The sequence below is a fragment of the Bufo gargarizans genome, chromosome 8 (genome assembly GCF_014858855.1).
Source record: "Bufo gargarizans isolate SCDJY-AF-19 chromosome 8, ASM1485885v1, whole genome shotgun sequence".
NCBI lineage: Eukaryota > Metazoa > Chordata > Amphibia > Anura > Bufonidae > Bufo > Bufo gargarizans.
The window spans coordinates 179252534-179271943 of NC_058087.1; the positions used below are offsets into that span (position 1 = coordinate 179252534).

A 19410-nucleotide genomic window follows, 5' to 3' on the forward strand; every position below is an offset into this window, starting at 1 on the left:
TGCATTCAGCTTCCTAATGAGGGACGATATATTACACCACATCCCCCCCCCCCTCCTCTCACCTTAGGAAAAGTGAATCCGAACAGCACCCATCCCCCAAGGAGAAGCGTGATGATGCCCGTGGAAAGCAGATTGGTAATCGTAGAGTCTGGTAGGACAATTCCTGCTTCTTCTGTGGTACCTTCCGTCTTTACTCGCCCCACTGTGTCGCCCTGAGGGGATCCTCCCTGATTCTGCGGGGTCAGAAACTGCAGGAAGATGAGAGGATGGGTTTCACGAGATGCCACTTATTCAGGTGAAAACTGGGAAAGTACATTTCGAGTTCAGCCAAAATTTGAATACCGATACTTAAGATGTTACACAAAATACATTGATGTACCCCTACATATCCATACATAATTGCCACTATTCAATTGAGTGAGGACGTAGAGACCGATGAGGATGGCGATTTTGATCCACACAAGCTCTCCATGACAATCCCGCACCAGACAGAAATCTGAAGAACCATCATATCATTAAAGGGGTTGTCTCATCTCAGGCAATGGGGGCATAATGCTAGGATATGCCCCCATTGTCCGATAGGTGCGAGTCCCACCGCTGGGACCTACACCTATATTGAGAACAGAGCCCCGAAAGCGGTGGAGGGCGCACTGCGCATGCACAGCCTCCCTCCATTCATTTTCTATGGGACAGCCGAAAATAGCCGAGCACTGGCTTGGCTATTTCCGTCGGTCCCATAGAAGTGAGCGGTGGCCGGTGATGCGCGGTGCGCTCCCATTCACTTCTATGGGGAGAGCGCTTGGTGGTGGCCGGAATGGAGTTCTCCAGCCATCACGTTGCGGGGTTCCGTTCCCGATATAGGTGCACCTATCAGACAATGGGGACATACCCTAGTAATATGTCTCCATTGTCTCAGAGGAGACAACCCCTTTAACAGGTGCCAGGCGATCAATATTCTGGATTATTCTTACATCATCGAATAGGGTCTTGGGGGCAGGACCACGAATGATTGTCTCAGTATCCCTCCTCAGGGTCTCGGGAAATGCTCGGAGCATGGTGGTGTGAACAACGTGAGGAACTTCATGGTGTCCTTGATGAAAAAAAAATGTTATCCAGTGAGACTTCTAATTTTATTAAAGGAGTGATATAGTAGGATTAATTAAACATAACTAAATCTTGGATATACTTAGGTTGCAATGTTTGGTATAAGAGCTAGACAGCTACAGAGGGGACGTCGTGTATCTAGACAAAGGAATTCCTTAGCTTTGGTTTTACCACGCTAGAATATCTTAATTGCGTCCGGATGCATACTATGGGGATATATACATCACTCTTTGTTAAAACACGCCACAATCCTATTGGCTCATTTGGATCTTTAGGATGTAAGGGTAAGACCCCGGTTTTTGCTAATAAAAGGGATCTTTTGCTGTTTGAAAGTCATGTCTTCTCATTCTTTTGCCCCTAGACCAGTGATGGCTAACCTTGGCACTCCAGCTGTGGTAAAACTACAACTCCCAAGATGCCCCCCTTGCTTGGCTGCTCTCAGAACTCTAGAGAAATAAATGGAGCATGCTGGGAGTCGTAGTTTCCCCACAGCTGGAGTGCCAAGGTTAGCCATCACTGCCCTAGACTAAATGTAATGATTTGGAACATTGCAGACAACATGGTTAGATCCTACAGAAATTGTACCAGAACAGGAGTGCATAGGGTCAGTGAAGATGGAGGGCTGGATCAGGGTGTGTAGTGGCCCCTGGATGAACACACGTTGGGTGCCCATGTCTTATGTGATGGAGGGAAGTAAAGGTTAAGGCTACGTCCAACATCTGTGTTTTAGAAATCTGGTAGTCTGTTCCGGAATAGGAGCGGAGTACCAGAATTGCCGAATCCAGCATAGCCAGACACCGCCAGGGCCCACCAGATCCTTAGTTACTATAATGGGACCTGTCAGGTTTCCACAAACAATGCCGGCTTTCTGCCTGAAAAGCAAAAGCTGCGTGCAGCCGGTATTTTCCAGCAGCAATCCGTCATTCTTTCCCGAAACCTGACGGATCCCTTTATAGTGAACAGAGATCTTCTGGGCCCTGGTAGCGTCTGGCTGGGCCAGATATGATAATTCCAGTACTCTGCCGGAACAGACTACCAGAATACTGTACTGCAGAAGTGAACCTAACGTAATACTGCCCCAACAGTGATTAAATAATAGCTCTATACAGTGCCTATATACTACTGCCATCATTGGTGACAGAGTCCTTTAGACTCCGGATTGGATCAAGGTCTGTGGTGGCCCCTGGACAGACTTATTGGGGGTCTTCATGCAATACTGCCAGAGCAGAAACTAAATAAGACCACTACACAGTACACAAATACTACTGCCGTAGCAAGCATGCACAATACAGCCGCATAGTGAGCCATGTAGTAACATTCACCTATCCGCCCTTGCTACTGCCATTACCTATAAGCAGCCATTGGTTTGCAGATACAATGCTCCCAAGCGGGTACTTGACATCTGTGGTTGGCGTGACACCAAACTCCGTGGACTCCTTTAGGGTAACATCCTTAGTGGTGGGCCCCTCTATCCGGGCCAGTGTGATTCCCCGGGGCTGGAAGGGATACCAAAACATGACTTAAAAAAAAAAAAAAAAGGAATACCTAAACTATCTTTATGCACATGAAAAACAGAAATGTCGCCTTATCAGTGCTTGATGTTTCATGCCAGATGACAACACTTACTACATGTCTTCTGGTTTTGTACAGCTTTGTCATAGGGACAATGCGTGGGACGACATCAATGTCCACACCCTAGCTGACAACGATAGATCTATGAATTCAGGGAGATAGACTTGGATCTATGCAATGTCCCTATGAAAAGTCAGAATCTCAGAAGGGCTTCCATAGCGACTAGTCCGCCCTTATACAGTATACGACATTATGATACATGGAGGAACATGAACAAATCTCAGAAAGAATACAGATTGAAAATATTCCCACCACTACAGAGACGCCCTCGTGGATCAGCGACGTGGACGCATAGAATCCGCTGGAGTGCTTCCCCACGTACAGAGACGGCCTGTAAAAAAGAAGAAAGAAATGTCCCAAATGTTATTCCAGGTCAAAAAATTGATTACTTGGACCCCCATCGATCAGCTGTGATCTGTGTGGAAGCACTGCGTGAAGTGCTCAATTTCCCTGCAGCACCTCCACAGGGGAAATTAAGTATTACATGGTGCCTACTGAAATCAATAGGCCGTCCATGTGGTGTAAGACTGTGCTGACCTCTCCAGAGGAATAACTAGCTGATCGCTGGGGGTCCCGGTCCCCTGTTCTGGTGGAGCAGCAGGTCGTGCATTCTCCTGTAGAGAATGAATGGAGCGGCATGCGCATACATGACCTGCCACTCCATCAGAACAGGACCCCGCTCCTCATGATCGGCGGGGGTCCCAGCAGTCAGACCTCCAGCGTTCAGTTAGTTATCCCCTAACGTAATAACTTGGCACAAACCCTTTAATGTACACGGGTAAACCAAGGAATCTGCCACTTTCACCAAAGTTCTCAAGAGGGTAACCGCCAGGGGCGTAAACTACCATAGCGGCAGACTAGGCGACTGCTATTGGGGCCAAGGGCAAGAGGGGGCCCAGTCTTAGTTGGGATCATCTCCTCTTCTACTGGAGGTGAAAACTTGGTCAGGACTCCACCCTCTTAAGCAGGCATCCTCAAACTGCGGCCCTCCAGCTGTTGCAAAACTACAACTCCCAGCATGCCCGAAAAGCCTACAGCTATCATCCTACAGAAGGACATGGTGGGAGTTGTAGTTTTACAACAGCTGGAGGGCCGCAGGTTGAGCATGCCTGCTCTAAAGGAACAACTTTTAGCAAATGAGGCAGTGGAATAAAAGGCCCAAGGGTTTAGGCAGCAACCCTTCTGTCCTGTGTGTGGGGGCCTGGTTTGATCCTTGCTGTGGGGCCCTTACGTCTCTATGTACGCCACTGGTGACCGCCCTGGGTTATAGGCGTCTAGCAGGTAAGGGTACTCACAGCAGGTGAGTCTTGGTGCTGCTCAGATCCTGCACAGCCTGATAGTTCCATTTGAGGAGACGGATGTCCTGGGAATTGAACGTCAAGTAACGGAGGGTTTCCAGTGCGACATTCAGATGCGGGATTCGCCTCAGGCTGTCTTGGTGCCACATGAAAAGTCCGACCACTGGAGAACCATAATTCTGCATCCATAACACTTCTCCGCTCCCCTGGTCAGCGGTCACCAGCATCCCGTCTCCAGTGGAGGCAAAGTGAGCCATCTCTATGGTAAATAAGGGGAACTCAGATGTATGGAAAGCAAAGACATACCGTATGTCCGTAATGACCTTCTCTACCATGTATAACAGTTGCCCCCAACCTACTGCTTTCCAGCGGTTGCAAAATTACAATTTCCAGCGTGCCCTGTCAGCCTGCGGCCCGTATGCATTACTATACTCACTGTATTCGTAGTTCTCATCACACAGAGTAGCGGAGTAGTCATGGAAGGTGGCATTCCAGCGCAGTTCCCGGGATTTGGTGTCATACATGGTGATCATGTACTCTGCACGGTAATAGATGGTTACCCTCAATAGGACTATAATATAGCATAGCAGGCAGCAGTGAACACTTAATGGGGCTGTCCAGTATTTCAATACTGGTGACCTACCCTCTAAAGAGGTCATCAATATCAGATTGGTGAGGGTCTGACTCCATGCGCCCCTGCCGATCAGCTGTTTTTGAAGGGGTCAGAGCTCTTAGGTTAGCGCTAAGGCCTCGTCCTGTGACGTCATGTCCATGGGTCACATGGCCTTTGTGTAGCTGGGGGGGGCTGCAGTGCCAAGCACAGCCACTATACAATGTGCGGCGCTGTGCTTGGAATACTGTGAAGTGGCCTATGGGCTTGTCCAAACACTGCAGCCCCTTTAAACTGCTGATCGGCGGGGATACCAGGAGTCAGACTCTCACCACTCCGTTAGGAAAGGTCATTAAAAAGGGGTTGTCCCATATTGGACATTGGGGGCATATCGCTAGCATATGCCCCCAATGTCTAATAGATGCGGGTCCCACTTCTGGGACCCACACCTATCCTTAGAATGGAGCCCGCAAAGTGCCGGAGGGAGCACTGTGGATGCACAGCATTCATTTCTATGGGACTCCTGAAAATAGCCAAACACTGGCTCGGCTATTTCCGTAAGACCCATAGAAGTGAATGGAGCGGTGGCCGTGCTTGTGCACCGCGCTTCCCATTCATTTCAACGGGACGTCCGAAAATAGCAGAATGCGCCGCTCTGCTATTTTCGGCAGTCCCACAGAAATTGATGAAGGGCTGCCGCGCATTTGCAGTGCTCCCGCCTGCACTTTGCGGGCTCCGTTCTAACGATAGGTGCGGGTCGCACCTCAATCAGACATTGGGGGCATATCCTAGCAATAAGCCCCCAAAGTCCAAGATGGGACAACCCCTTTAATATTGAATTCCTGGAAAACTCCTTCAAAAGTACGCCCTAATGAAAAGTAATAAAACTGAATATAACATACTTTGTGTCTCAACCAGTTCATCACATTTCTTTTTTCAAGATCTCTGCTTGCTGTCAGTGAGTGCAACCATTTATTTCTAGAGACCTGAAAACCTGTGCTGGGCTAGCCCTTCGCACACCGAGTGATGTGTCAGTCGTATGTGGTCAAGGCGGATTTACTGTTTCCATTCGCTGACAGCAATCACAAACTGAAATCGGTGAGGAATTGAAACTCCAAGTCCCATTGGAAAGCTGCATTATACAATAAGTAAGCTTTAAAGGGGTGGTCTCACATGGGCTTCACAGAGAGTGGTCCCCCTCTAAGAGTCAGAGTGCAGAGGCGCCCTGTAATGGTGGTCCTTGTTTTGGTGGACCTGCCCCATCCATGCATTATGCGGTGTCAGCTATTCATCGGACTGGCCGGCATGTAAGCCTACGTACATTGAGAAGCTGGAGCCGCACCGGGTCAGTTCCTATGTAAGAGCGGCTAGTCACTAAGAGACAGCCCTTTAACTTAGCGGAGGCGTAGAGCATGCGCTATGTGTGAGACGGCGTGTATCTGTGGAACTCACGTGTCCGTCCTATGTACAGGAGAGGAGTGGAAGGACACAGGCCGTCAGACGATTCCGTGGACAGCGTGGTCTGCTTCTCTCCTGACTTCGGATCCAAAACAAACCAGGTGTCCTGCTTCTTCCCTGTCCAGATTGAATCACAGGCGGATTGTTATGTGGCCCCTCCCATCAAATACCCAGACTCTGCTAGTATACATTACCTGTATAGAGGATTCCATCAGAGCTGCGGCAGGGGGAGGACTGGACCAGTTCCTGGATGGTGAAGGGTAATTTCTAGGGAATATGGAATCACAAATGTTAAGGCACCGGGAACTTAAATGGAACCCGTCACCAGGAAATTCACTGCCACACTGCCTTGTAAGTCCACCTCAGCTGAATGTAATGATACCTATCACTTATCGATCCTTTTTTTTTCATTTTAAGCCATATGCAAATGAGCAGTTAAGTGCATCAAGGGCGGGCCCAGTCCACTCTGTGCACCCTTGCTCCTCCTGCGTCCTCTGACAGGGTCAGGTTCCTGCATGGTCATCTTGCCAGGTGCTGCCCATCAAGAAAGAGAGATAAGGGCTGAAGGAGGAAGCAGGAGGAGCAAAAGGTGCACAGAGCGGCTTAAGCCCGCCCTCTGTGCACTTAAGTGCTCATTTGCATATGGACTAACGAATGAAGCAACAGATCACTGATTACATTTGGCTGAGCTAGCTTACAAGGCATTGCGCCTGGTTTATCAGTGAATTCCCTAGTAACAGATCCCTTTAATAAGATCAGCATCCAAACTAGCCTTGACACTTGCGTCGCTAATTCCGGTATTGAGATCCGGCAGAGGATCTCAATACCGGAATAAAACAGATTGATCAGGATGCATCCGTACGGTTAGGATATAGTTGTGAGAAATCTAAACGGGAAAAAACGGATCCGTCACTAAATACAGTCAATGGGTGACAGATCTGATTTTTTTAGGCTCCTAAGAAAACGGATCCGTCACCATTGACTTACATTATTTTCAGTGCCAGATCTATTTTTTCTGTTTTAATGACCGGACACAAATCTGCAGCTTGCAGCGGTTTTATGTCCGGACACAAAACGGAACAGAAGACCTCCTGATGCATCCTGAACGGAGCTCTTTCCTTTTAGAATGCATGAGGACTAAATGGAAACATTTTTTTCTGGTATTAAGATCCTCTGCCGGATCTCAATACCGGAAAACAACAACGCGAGTGTAAAAGTAGCCTAACTAAACAGCTAAGCAGCAAGCCAAACTTTCTTTTAGGATCCTAAAATATTCATTTTATTATTCTTGTTCAAATGTAACTCCATATATACCATTGTGACTAGTGGTCCTGCCATGGGCACCCAGCAAAGTCCACATATAACAACCCTCAGACCTTTACTTGAACTGCATACAAATGATCCTAGTCGCTGATACAGAGGACAACCACTATGACAAGGCCGTAAATACCAGGATAGTGGTTTGCACGCTGCTTGGGTAAACATTTGGAGATGGAAAATTCTGGACCAGTGTTGGTACCCATAGCGGTACCTCTTGACTCATGGCTAGACATACAATAAGCTGCCCCAACGGGATACATCTAGAATTGCACAATAATAAAACATGGACTTACCATGAGTCCTTCCTTATTCCTTCCCCCCAAGATGTACAAGCTCCCATCGCTGGGGTCTGGCAGGAAAGCTGGTCTGTGAGACAGAAGGCAGCAGTTTTAGAAATCATTGTTGGCTGTTGTGGAACTACAAGTCTCAGCATAAGCTTTCAAACACAATACAGCGGCGAATATGTATATTGTATCTCAAGCTAAACAAAGGCCAAACAAAAACCACAGAAGATTACAAAACTGTGTGCCTAGAGGAGACTGCAGGGAAGCCCCTATTAGGACTCAGGCGACCGTATGAATGGGTCCACATACGTTTCGCAATTTTGCAGAACGGGTGCGGACCCATTCATTTCAATGGGGCCGCAAAAGATGCAGACAGCACACGGTGTGCTGTCCGCATCGATAGTTCCGTTCCGCGGGCCCGCAAAAAAGATAGAGCATGTCCTATTCTTGTCCACAATCGCAGATAAGAATAGTAATTTCTATCATGGTGCCGGCCCAGAACGCACATGACCAGTATCCGTGTTTTGTGAATCTGCGATTTGCGGACCGCAAAACACTACGGCCGTTTGAATGAGCCCTTACTCTGATAGGAAAAGGATCTTGCACTAACCACTCTCTATGAATGCTGTACTTACTCAGACACGTAGAACGGTACTTGAATCACAGGATCTAAAAGAGAAGATACAAGACAGACATCAGATTTCCATTGTAAAACACACAATATAACATACAAACATTTCTACTTATACCTAAAAAAAGCTGCAGCACTAGTGGCGCAAAAAAAAAAAAGGAATATTATGCTTTTTTGAACAATGAAGGCAACCACTAGAGGGCGCACACTACTTTTTTTTTTTAATACATCTCCCATTCTATTCATTAATAAATCTATATTAAAAGTAAGCTCCCCCTAGTGGTGACTGCAGGCAGGCAGAAGTCTATCATTTAAGTCTATGGTTTCAGCCAGCAGGGGATATAGAGCTCTGTATCAGAAAAAACGCACAAAAGCTTATAGCAGCCTGTGTTCTGCAATTAAACTCTTGCAGATCACTCCGTTCACAGAATACAAGCTGCCACGCCTGCAGGTTATTAACAAGAATCATTTCGGATTGTAAAATGAGTCATTCTGATAACGATGTTAAAAAGGAGTGCATCCACCTCTGGGACCCCCACTTATCAGGAGAATGAGGGCTTGCTCCACTCTCTCTCTTAAGGGTGCATTCACACGACCGTATTTTCGGTCCACATCCATATGTATTTTTTTGGATCATATGCGGACCCAATCATTTTAAAAGGGGCCCAAAAGATGTGGACAACACTTGTATGTCCGTTCTACGCCGCCGCAAAAAAAAAAAAAAAGGTACATGTCCTATTCTTGTTCGTTTTGAACAAAGGGCGGAATGTGCTGATCCCCAAAATGCAGAATGTAGAACGTCCGTGTTTTGCACATCTGCAATTTGCAGACCGCAAAACGGATACAGGCATGTGAATGCCCCCTTATATAGACTTCAATGCTGCCCCCCAACCATTCAGTCCTTGGATGCTGCTTGAAACCTCGTCAGAAGGAGGGTGAATGGATCCCCTTTCTCCAGACAGATGGAAGTGGGACCTAGACTTAAAGGGGTTCTACAGTTGGTTTTAACTGATGATCTATGCTCTGGATAGATCATCAGCATCTGACTGGCGGGGGTCTGACACCCGGGGACCCCCGCCGATCAGCTGTTTGAGAAGGCAGCGGCGCTCCAGCAGTGCCGCGGCCTTCTCACTCTTTACCGCTGGCCCAGTGACGTCACAACTAGTATCAACTGGCCTGGGCGCGGCTAAGCTCCATTCAAGTGAACCGAGCTTAGCCGCGCCCAGGCCAGTTGATACTAGTTGTGACGTCACTGGGCCAGCGGTAAACAGTGAGAAGGCCGCTGCGCTGCTGGAGCGCCGCTGCCTTCTCAAACAGCTGATCGGCGGGGGGCCCGGGTGTCAGACCCCCGCCGATCAGATGCTGATGATCTATCCAGAGGATAGATCATCAGTTAAAACAAACTGTAGAACCCATTTAACAGACAGAGGTCAGAGTACCCCTTTAAATTAGACAATTAAAGGGCACCTGTCAGCAGTTTTGTACCTATGACACTGGCTGACCTGTTACATGTGCGCTTGGCAGCTGAAGGCATCTGTGTTGGTCCCATGTTCATATGTGCCCGCATTACTGAGAAAAATTATGTTTTATTACATGCAAATGAACCTCTAGGAGCAATGGGGGCGTTACCATTACACCTAGAGTCTCCACTTTTTCTGCTGCGCCATCTTCACTTTGATTGACAGGTCCAGTCAGTGTAAATGTGAAAACAACTATAGCTGTCAATCAAAGTGGAGGGGGAGCGGCAGTAGCAGAGAGAGCAGAGCCTCTAGGTGTAATGGTAACGCCCCCATTGCTCCTAGAGGCTCATTTGCATACAATAAAACATCACTTTTCTCAGCAATGCGGGCACATATGAACATGGGACCAACACAGATGCCTTCAGCTGCCAAGCGCACATGCAACAGGTCAGCCACGGCATGCAAAACTACGTCAGAAATCCAAGCACCAGTCTCGTATTTCTTCCGTGCAGAAAAATCTGCTGTCTGAATGTACCCTTATGCAAAAACACTACAACAAAGGAGTTGTCCAGGATCCGAAAAATATGGTTGCTATGTTACAAAAAAACAGCACCACCCCTGTACACAGGTTGCGTGTGGTATTACAGATTTTCTTCAACTCCAAGTGAGCCAAGCTGTAATACCAGACACAACTCATGGACAAGTGGGCACTTTTTTTTTCGGAAGGAAGCAGCCATGTATTTCTAATCCTGGACAACCCCTTTAAATGCTATAGTGCAAAGACGCTACAAACGGCGGGCAAGTGGCCAAAACAAACGGCTGCACCTTCTGTTGGTTGCAGTTATGGATACGGAGAGTCAGGAAACCTGAGAATGTTTAGGAGAAGCGGTGACGGTGGATCTGATAATTAGAGGGGATCAGTACAAGACTCATAGGGTTCCTCGGGCAACAAGATCATTGAAGCTGCGAGTCTCCGTGTGTGTGAGGGCAACTCCAGAGACAATAAGACCAAGACAAATCCACCTCAGACGTCGCTGTGAATCCGCAGCTGCAGTACCAGGCACAGCCACCTCGTATGTATGGCGCTGTGCAGAAGCCTGTTCGTTCTGCTGATCAGAGAGGGGCCAAGGCCATCTACTGACAGGTTACTACGGATGGCGGGAAGGCCCACGGGAGAGACTTACCGTCTTTTAAGGTCCACAGCACATCTCCGCTTTTCTTACTCACAGCGTGAAATTTTCCATCCATTGTAGACACAAACAGCATGGATTCCGGCAGAGAGACTGACGCTCCGGTCTCACACTGCAGTAAAAGACATCACGTTCATTAGTCATCACCTTAATTACTACCATTTGGACTTGAATTGAATTATTATTCATGGGGCACAGAGACAGAAGGACTCTGCCCACAGCAACCAATCAGGTGGCTGCTGTCATCTGCCAAAGAGCCTCTGAGAAGTATGAGCTGGAATCTTATTGGTTGCGATAGGCAACTGCTTCACTATCACTTTGCATTAGTTTTGATCGGCACCCCCGACACCCCGTGTATCAAGAGCTCATACCCTTACCGGATGATGAGCGAGGCACCAAAAGGTCCAAAAAAGTTGACTCCAGACCAACACCACAATGTACTATATGTGCACGGTGGGGGAGATTTATCAAAACTGGTGTAAAGTAGAACTCAGGATCAGTACAGGATAAGTAATGTATGTACACAGTGACTGCACCAGCAGAATAGTGAGTGCAGCTCCGGAGTATAATACAGGATGTGACTCAGGATCAGTACAGGATAAGTAATGTAATGTATGTACACAGTGACTCCACCAGCAGAATAGTGAGTGCAGCTCTGGAGTATAATACAGGATGTAACTCAGGATCAGTACAGGATAAGTAATGTAATGTATGTACACACCAGCAGAATAGTGAGTGCAGCTCTGGAGTATAAGGCCTCTTTCACACGACCATGACGGATTGGCTCCAGATGCGTTCAGTGAAACTCGCACCATTTTGCAAGCAAGTTCAGTCAGTTTTGTCTGCAATTGCGTTAAGTTGTTCAGTTTATTCACGCACGTGTGCAATGCGTTTTGATGCGTTTTTCACGAGCGTGATAAAAAACTGAAGGTTTACAAACGACATCTCTTAGCAACCATCAGTGAAAAACGCATCGCACCCGCACTTGCGTCCGGATGCAATGCGTTTTTCACTTCTATGGGCCCAGGGTTGCGTGAATATAGAACATGCTGCAATTTTCACGCAACCCAGAACTGATGCGTGAAAAACAACGCTCATGTGCACAGACCCATTGACATGAATGGGTCAGGATTCAGTGCGGGTGGTATACGTTCACGTCATGCATTGCACCCGCGCGGAAAACTCGCCCGTGTGAAAGGGGCCTTATACAATTGAACTTGCACTGTAAATTACCAGACAATACTGGGCACCTGTCCAATGCCCATGAATTAAAATAACTTGTCCCCAGGAGAGCAGCTGTACGATATACTAATGTTCCCGGCTCTGTATATTTGCCTTCCCCTCGATTTCCTCAAGGACAGTTCTGTATAGGCCTTCCTGGGTGCTTAGTCATTGGGGAGCTACAGTTTTAAAAGAGCATTTTATAAAACTGAAATCCCCGCCCTGCCCTCATGTTTAGGCTGGGTTCATACATGCCGTCAGTAGTACACCGACAGCTACAACTCAGGTTGAATCAGAGGCTCAGGCATACTCCTGTAATTTACACCCTAGCCTGCGCAGGCAGCAGTACCCCCCCCCCCCCCCCCCCCCCCCCGTGGCACTTCTATCAGCAGACAGTACTTGGGCACTCTATATACCGACCCATTGAAACGCACCTCCCCGGCGGACACAGCTCCAGCTCGCACACCTGCTCTCTGCACTGTTTGCACAATGGGTGGATTAATCCAGGCGCCTCAGACAATAGAAACGCGCAGGAGACACATGACCCGGAGTGACACACGTGAAACCGGACTGGTGCAACACACGGGATGACATGTGCAATCAGGATGCGGTCTCCAGAAGCCCCCCCTGACTTCATGTTGTCGACTCGTGCCGGGAGGAAAAGTGAATGACACAAGTCCAGCAAATTCTCTTTTGCGTGGCGTTCACAAGACCGTGTGCGATTAGTGGGGTCAGAGAATAACATAATATAGGATTATAAATCCACCAAAAGTCTTACTATTGCCAGGGCAGGCTGGGATTTGTGGTCCCACAGCACAGGCTTTGTGGGGAACTACAAATTCAGCAATCCCAGACAATGAGATGGCCATTTGGTTTGGAAAGTCTGCTATCAAAGTGGCAGAATGACGCAGGAGAAACCGTCAGCAGGTAGAAAATCCCAGTAAAGTTAGATCTGGGAATTTAAAGACACATTGCACCTTTAAGGGTCGTCCCCCCCCCCCCCCCCAAGATTTAAAGGGGTGTTTCTGGGAATTCAATTTTGATGGCCTATCCTCAGGATAGGTTTTCAACTTCAGATTGGCGGGGGTCCGACTCCAGACACCTCCGCCGATCAGTTGTTAGAAGAGGCCAGTGACGTCACAGTGCCTATGTGCCCATTCAAATTAATGAGCCTGGGATGCAATACCAAGCACAGCCCCTATACAATGGATGGCGCTGTGCTCAGTAAGTCGTGAGGAGGCCCTTCTTCAAAACTGTAATCGGTGGGAGTCCGTGTTGGACCATCCCCACCAATCACCTTTTTGACACAGACACTTACCCCCATAAATCTTGCAACAACCCCTTTAAGATAAAAAAAAATCCCTTTATTTCTAATCTGGGAGTCCATAGGTTGCGTGGTTCAGCTTCTTTCACTTGAAAAAATACCGACCTGCAATACCCAAAGCAACCACAGGACAAAAGTGGCTCTGTTTTTCTAATGTTATACGTCCCCATGGATGCTGCCTGTAGGCATAGGCACTTTGCAGGTGGAAGTCCCCTTTAAGCAGGTTTACATTCTGAATACTGAGCCCGCAGGTGTGAATTCTTTTATGTAATGTACGCCTGTCACCCGCAGTAGCAAATATTGATTCGGGTGGCAGGGTTTCCATAAGAGAACCGGATACTCTTTGTATTACACAGCGGAGGCGCGCTATATGCTGCCAATCACAGCTCAGCTTTCATTTCCCCAGAGCAGTTTTAGAAATGAAAGCTGAGCTCTGATTGGTTGCCATGGGCAACAAAGACTGCCTCCCTGTTAGACCCTTTTGACAATGGAGGCCCAATATATTATAAACAGGAAAGGGTGGCGCCGGCGGCATCGCCAACGTGGGAACAGCACAAAATTTACTAACGTTTATTACCATTTGGTTTATTTTCCAATTCAAGTCATTGAAATTCAGTTAGAATCACCCAAAAATCCTTTAAGGTCTCCATTGCCGCAGTGTATTTACTAGGCCTCGGTAACACTGCGTCCATAGTGATGTAAGATCACATGGTTGCGTCGTCCAATGGCCGCTGCTGGACGAGATACAACACTGTGGCCTACAATAGGACAACATGGCCGCCTCTCACACCAACTACACGGGACAGAGAGGGATCAGCGGCACAGGACAGGACTGACTCTTATCTTAAAGGGATATTCTAGATGAAATTATTTATTTTTTCTCAATATATGTTCTGTAACTCTCCATTTCTATCAGTTTTCAAGATCTCTGCTTGCTGTCATTCAATAGGAGCCTCATTATCCCGGTAGTTAGGTTGAAGTCACACAAGGCAGATTTCTCTCGGACATTTCTGTGCAGAAATCTAAGTGCTTTCTTTCCGCCACAATACAGATGAAGTCCGTGTTTTTTGTGGGATCCACTGTAAAAAGGTCTATTCTTGTCCGCAAAACAGACATAACCAGTTCCATCACCTGCGGCCCGGCCGAACAGATGCAGACTGCACCCGGATTACATCCGTGTGCTGTTTTTTTTTTGCAGACCCATAGAAATGGTTGGTCTGTGTCTGATCTGCCTTTTTTTCGGATCGGACACGGACCATGGGATTGGACATGTGCATGAGGCCTTAAGACTGGGGCTACACGGCGGTCTTGACGGTGAGGCGACACCCATGATAAAATAAAACATGGCCACATCGAATGTGAACAGAGTCATATAGCGGCTAGATTTCTTGTGACTTTTCGCAGCAAACCCGAGACGCAACCCAACTCCATTCACTTTTACAATGCTTAGAAGTTTTGGAAGCGCAATTTTCGGTCTGTGAAGCGTGTCGTAGTCAAGATCATCATTTAGCCCCAGCCTTATTGTACGGTTATCAGAGCCGTGGCCCCTGTGCGTCCACCACGTGACCAGGAAGAATTCATATTCATTGGCATTATACAATTAAAGTTCCGACTGCATGACAGCAAGCAGAGATCTTGAAAACGGAGAATGCATGACTCATTTTTACATTTCCTATTTCTTGAAGTTCTTTCGGATTTTGACTCCCCCTCCCCCCACTTATAGGGGAGGGGGCAGGGATAATGTGATGTTTTTTGTAGTTTTTTTAAAATTGCGCCAAAAAGGGCAAGGCAGCCAATTAAAATCTACTCATTAAGCTTCAGAGAAGAGAGGAAGGGGTTAAACCAAGCCCTGACAGATATTAATCTCTGGGCAGGGACATGGATTAACTGCTTCCTGGCCAGTGGACTCCGGCTCGGACATCATGTCACTCATCTCTACGCCCCACATTTATAAAGGGACTATGACAGCTCTCACATCTCGTGTAACCGGCATGTTTATCATAGAGATGCATCAAGATCTTCTCCCTTGTGTCAACGGGTCAAGCAATCATGGAACTACAGATCCCAGGAATTGTGCAGTGGTGGAACTACAGATCCCAGGAATTGTGCAGTGGCGGAACTAGAGATCCCAGGAATTGTGCAGTGGTGGAACTACAGATCCCAGGAATTGTACAGTGGCGGAACTAGAGATCCCAGGAATTGTGCAGTGGCGGAACTAGAGGTCCCAGGAATTGTGCAGTGGCGGAACTACAGATCCCAAGAATTGAGCAGTGGCGGAACTACAGTTCCCAGCTATGGTGCAGTGGCGGAACTACAGATCCCAGCAATGATGCAGTGGCGGAACTACAGATCAAAGCAATGATGCAGTGGTGGAACTACAGATCAAAGCAATGATGCAGTGGTGGAACTACAGATCCCAGCAATGATGCAGTGGTGGAACTACAGATCCCAGCAATGATGCAGTGGTGGAACTACAGATCCCAGCAATGATGCAGTGGCGGAACTACAGATCCCAGCAATGATGCAGTGGCGGAACTACAGATCCCAGCAATGATGCAGTGGCGGAACTACAGATCAAAGCAATGATGCAGTGGCGGAACTACAGATCCCAGCAATGATGCAGTGGTGGAACTACAGATCCCAGCAATGATGCAGTGGTGGAACTACAGATCCCAGCAATGATGCAGTGGCGGAACTACAGATCCCAGCAATGATGCAGTGGCGGACTACAGATCCCAGCAATGATGCAGTGGCGGAACTACAGATCCCAGCAATGATGCAGTGGCGAACTACAGATCCCCAATGATGCAGTGGCGGAACTACAGATCCCAGCAATGATGCAGTGGCGGAACTACAGATCCCAGGCAATTGATGCAGTGGCGGAACTACAGATCCCAGGAATTGTGCAGTGGCGGAACTACAGATCCCAGGAATTGTGCAGTGGCGGAACTACAGATCCCAAGAATTGTGCAGTGGCGGAACTACAGATCCCAAGAATTGTGCAGTGGCGGAACTACAGATCCCAAGAATTGTGCAGTGGCGGAACTACAGATCCCAAGAATTGTGCAGTGGCGGAACTACAGATCCCAAGAATTGTGCAGTGGCGGAACTACAGATCCCAAGAATTGTGCAGTGGCGGAACTACAGATCCCAAGAATTGTGCAGTGGCGGAACTACAGATCCCAAGAATTGTGCAGTGGCGGAACTACAGACCACAGCAATGATGCAGTGGTGGAACTACAGACCCCAGCAATGATGGCTTGTAGAACTATCTCAGCAAACCCTGTCAGACCGATGCTATATCTTAGACCAGAGGGTTAGCCCAAAAGGCTTTCTAGAGTGTGTGACGCTACAACTCCCAGCATATCTTGACACAACCCTGCTGGGAGTTGTAGTTTCACACCTGCCGCAGAGCTCCAGGTTGAAGGCCACTATTCTGGACGTTAGTAACTCACCTGTAGGACCTGTACGAGGCCCAGTGCCAGCCACAAGGCAGGGTGCATACTGGTGGGGGCTTGTCACCTGCAGACTCTAGGGGGGTCTCTGGTGGTCTTCTCATCCTCCTCAATAGACACAGCCTTCAGGGCAGAGTGAGCCGATGACCCGCCTCCATAATCCGGGTGAGGTGGGCAGAGTGCTGTATACACAGTACAGGGAGAGCTGGGTGTCAGTTTCCGGGTGTCAGGCGGATCTGGGCTACAATAAACACTTCTCCACCTGTCTGAGTCCAGAGGATTCCCCCCCTTACGTCACCGCGCGCTCTGACCAATCACGGAAGCCCACACATTCTATTAGGCCAATGACGAGGCGAGGGAGGCGTGGCCGACCAGACCCGGAAGCTAGCGGAGTGTTGTTGGTGGACACGTGGAGGGGATGAAAGGGGCGGCGATCAGCTGCAGCTCCGCCGGTGTGTACGGGGCCGGTTCCGCCTGTAGTCTCATGGAGTCCTCTGCAGCTGCTGCTTCTCTCAGGACCCACTGCATATTCTTACACTAAGGCTCTGATCTATCACACATACCAAGAGTGCCCTTTTAGCACATCTGAGCATGGATATTATATATTATTGTTGTCCTAATGACTAGGGGCCCAGAGCTAGGATATATATGTTTGCAATTTTACGGATTTCCGGAAAATCTAAACGTTATTGGGGCTCAGTGGTTGGCACTGGCAGCAGTGTGGTGGGCGCTGGGTACTGTACTGCTGGCACTGAGGACACTATGGCTTCTGGCGCTGTCATTGGGCTTGTGTCATACATACACCACATCTGCATGACAATCGTAGGGTTAAAAAAAATAAAGTACAAGGAGGGGGTATGGCAAACCTGGAATTGCCCATACACCTGTTCGGCTGACAACGACCTCTCACGACTCCCCCATACACATGCAGACTCTGCGGCCGAGCATGTATGTGAGAGAGGAGAAAGCCGCCTTCTGCAGCTTTCTCCCTATGACAGCTCAGGAGGCGTGTCCTTTCCGCTGCAGCTCTCTCCCTATGACAGCTCAGGAGTTGTGTCCTTTCCCCTGCAGCTCTCTCCCTATGACAGCTCAGGAGGTGTGTCCTTTCTGCTGCAGCTCTCTCCCTATGACAGCTCAGGAGTTGTGTCCTTTCTGCTGCAGTTCTTTCCCTATGACAGCTCAGGAGGTGTGCCCTTTCTGCTGCAGCTCTTTCCCTATTGCAAGCTCACAGAGCGAGTCCTTTCTGCTGCAGCTCTCTCCCTATGACAGCTCAGGAGTTGTGTCCTTTCTGCTGCAGCTCTCTCCCTATGACAGCTCAGGAGGTGTGTCCTTTCTGCTGCAGCTCTTTCCCTCTTGCAAGCTCACAGAGTGAGTCCTTTCTGCTGCAGCTCTCTCCCTATGACAGCTCAGGAGGTGTGTCCTTTCTGCTGCAGCTCTCTCCCTATGATAGCTCAGGAGGTGTGTCCTTTCTGCTGCAGCTCTCTCCCTATGACAGCTCAGGAGTTGTGTCCTTTATGCTGCAGTTCTCTCCCTATGACAGCTCAGGAGGTGTGTCCTTTCTGCTGCAGCTATTTCCCTATTGCAAGCTCACAGAGCGAGTCCTTTCTGCTGTAGCTCTCTCCCTATGACAGCTCAGGAGTTGTGTCCTTTCTGCTGCAGCTCTCTCTCCCTATGACAGCTCAGGGGACTGTCCTTTCTGCTGTAGCTCTCTCCCCAAGTGGATGTGCACATTACTATACAGAATAAACCCCAGGGGGCGCCATTATAAGGAAGTATCTCACAGAAAGTAAATTACAAAAGTAACTCTTTTTTTCGAAGCTGAATTATATTAAGTCCTTGTGCACACGATCACCTTTTGGGTCCGCGTTTGATCCACATTTTTTGCGGATCTCACACGGACCCATTCATTTCTATGAGCCACAAAAAATTGTGGAGAGCGTCGTCCGTGTGGCTGTTCTGCAGATTTTAGAGCATGTCCTATTGCAGACAAGAATATGCCTTTCTCTAATATGGACCGAGGAAAGTGCGGGATGCACACGGCCAGTGTCCGTATTTTGCGGAGCGCAAAACAGCAACGCCTGTGGGCATGAGGCTTCAAAGGGCTTCTGTCACCCCCCAAAAGTCATTTTGAATTTTTGGGCTAATTAAAATCCTTATAGTGCGATTATTCAATATATAGTGCTTTTACCTTTTTCTGTGGCTTAGTTTTATAATATGTTAATTACCTCTCTACCAGCAAGTAGGGCGGTTACTTGCTGGTAGCCGCCGCTGCATCCTCCTTTCAAAAAAACGCCCCCTCCTCCAGTTGATTGACAGGGCCAGCGAGCGCTCTCCTCCTCCGGCTGGCCCTGGCTGCAATTCAAATCCCAGCCTGCGCCTCACGTGTCTTCATTCGGCGCAGGCGCTCTGAGAGAAGGACGCTC

The 19410-nt window shown here is 48.4% G+C and overlaps 1 protein-coding gene across 1 annotated transcript in view; it reads right to left on the reverse strand.

Annotated features, from left to right (window-relative positions):
* The window catches only part of LOC122944749 (serine/threonine-protein kinase/endoribonuclease IRE1-like), a 39287-nt gene extending 22065 nt beyond the window's left edge, over positions 1–17222 (reverse strand). The window contains exons 1-12 of the mRNA XM_044303339.1: positions 16988–17222; positions 10982–11099; positions 8342–8375; positions 7716–7788; positions 6297–6369; positions 6097–6219; positions 4471–4572; positions 4032–4293; positions 2989–3067; positions 2453–2600; positions 972–1090; positions 63–248 (exon numbers count right to left, since the gene is read on the reverse strand). Of these exons, the coding sequence (XP_044159274.1) occupies positions 63–248; positions 972–1090; positions 2453–2600; positions 2989–3067; positions 4032–4293; positions 4471–4572; positions 6097–6219; positions 6297–6369; positions 7716–7788; positions 8342–8375; positions 10982–11099; positions 16988–17035 (1365 nt within the window). The 5' untranslated portion in view covers positions 17036–17222. The remainder of the gene's footprint in view (positions 1–62; positions 249–971; positions 1091–2452; positions 2601–2988; positions 3068–4031; positions 4294–4470; positions 4573–6096; positions 6220–6296; positions 6370–7715; positions 7789–8341; positions 8376–10981; positions 11100–16987) is intronic.
* Between the last annotated feature and the right edge of the window lie 2188 nt (positions 17223–19410).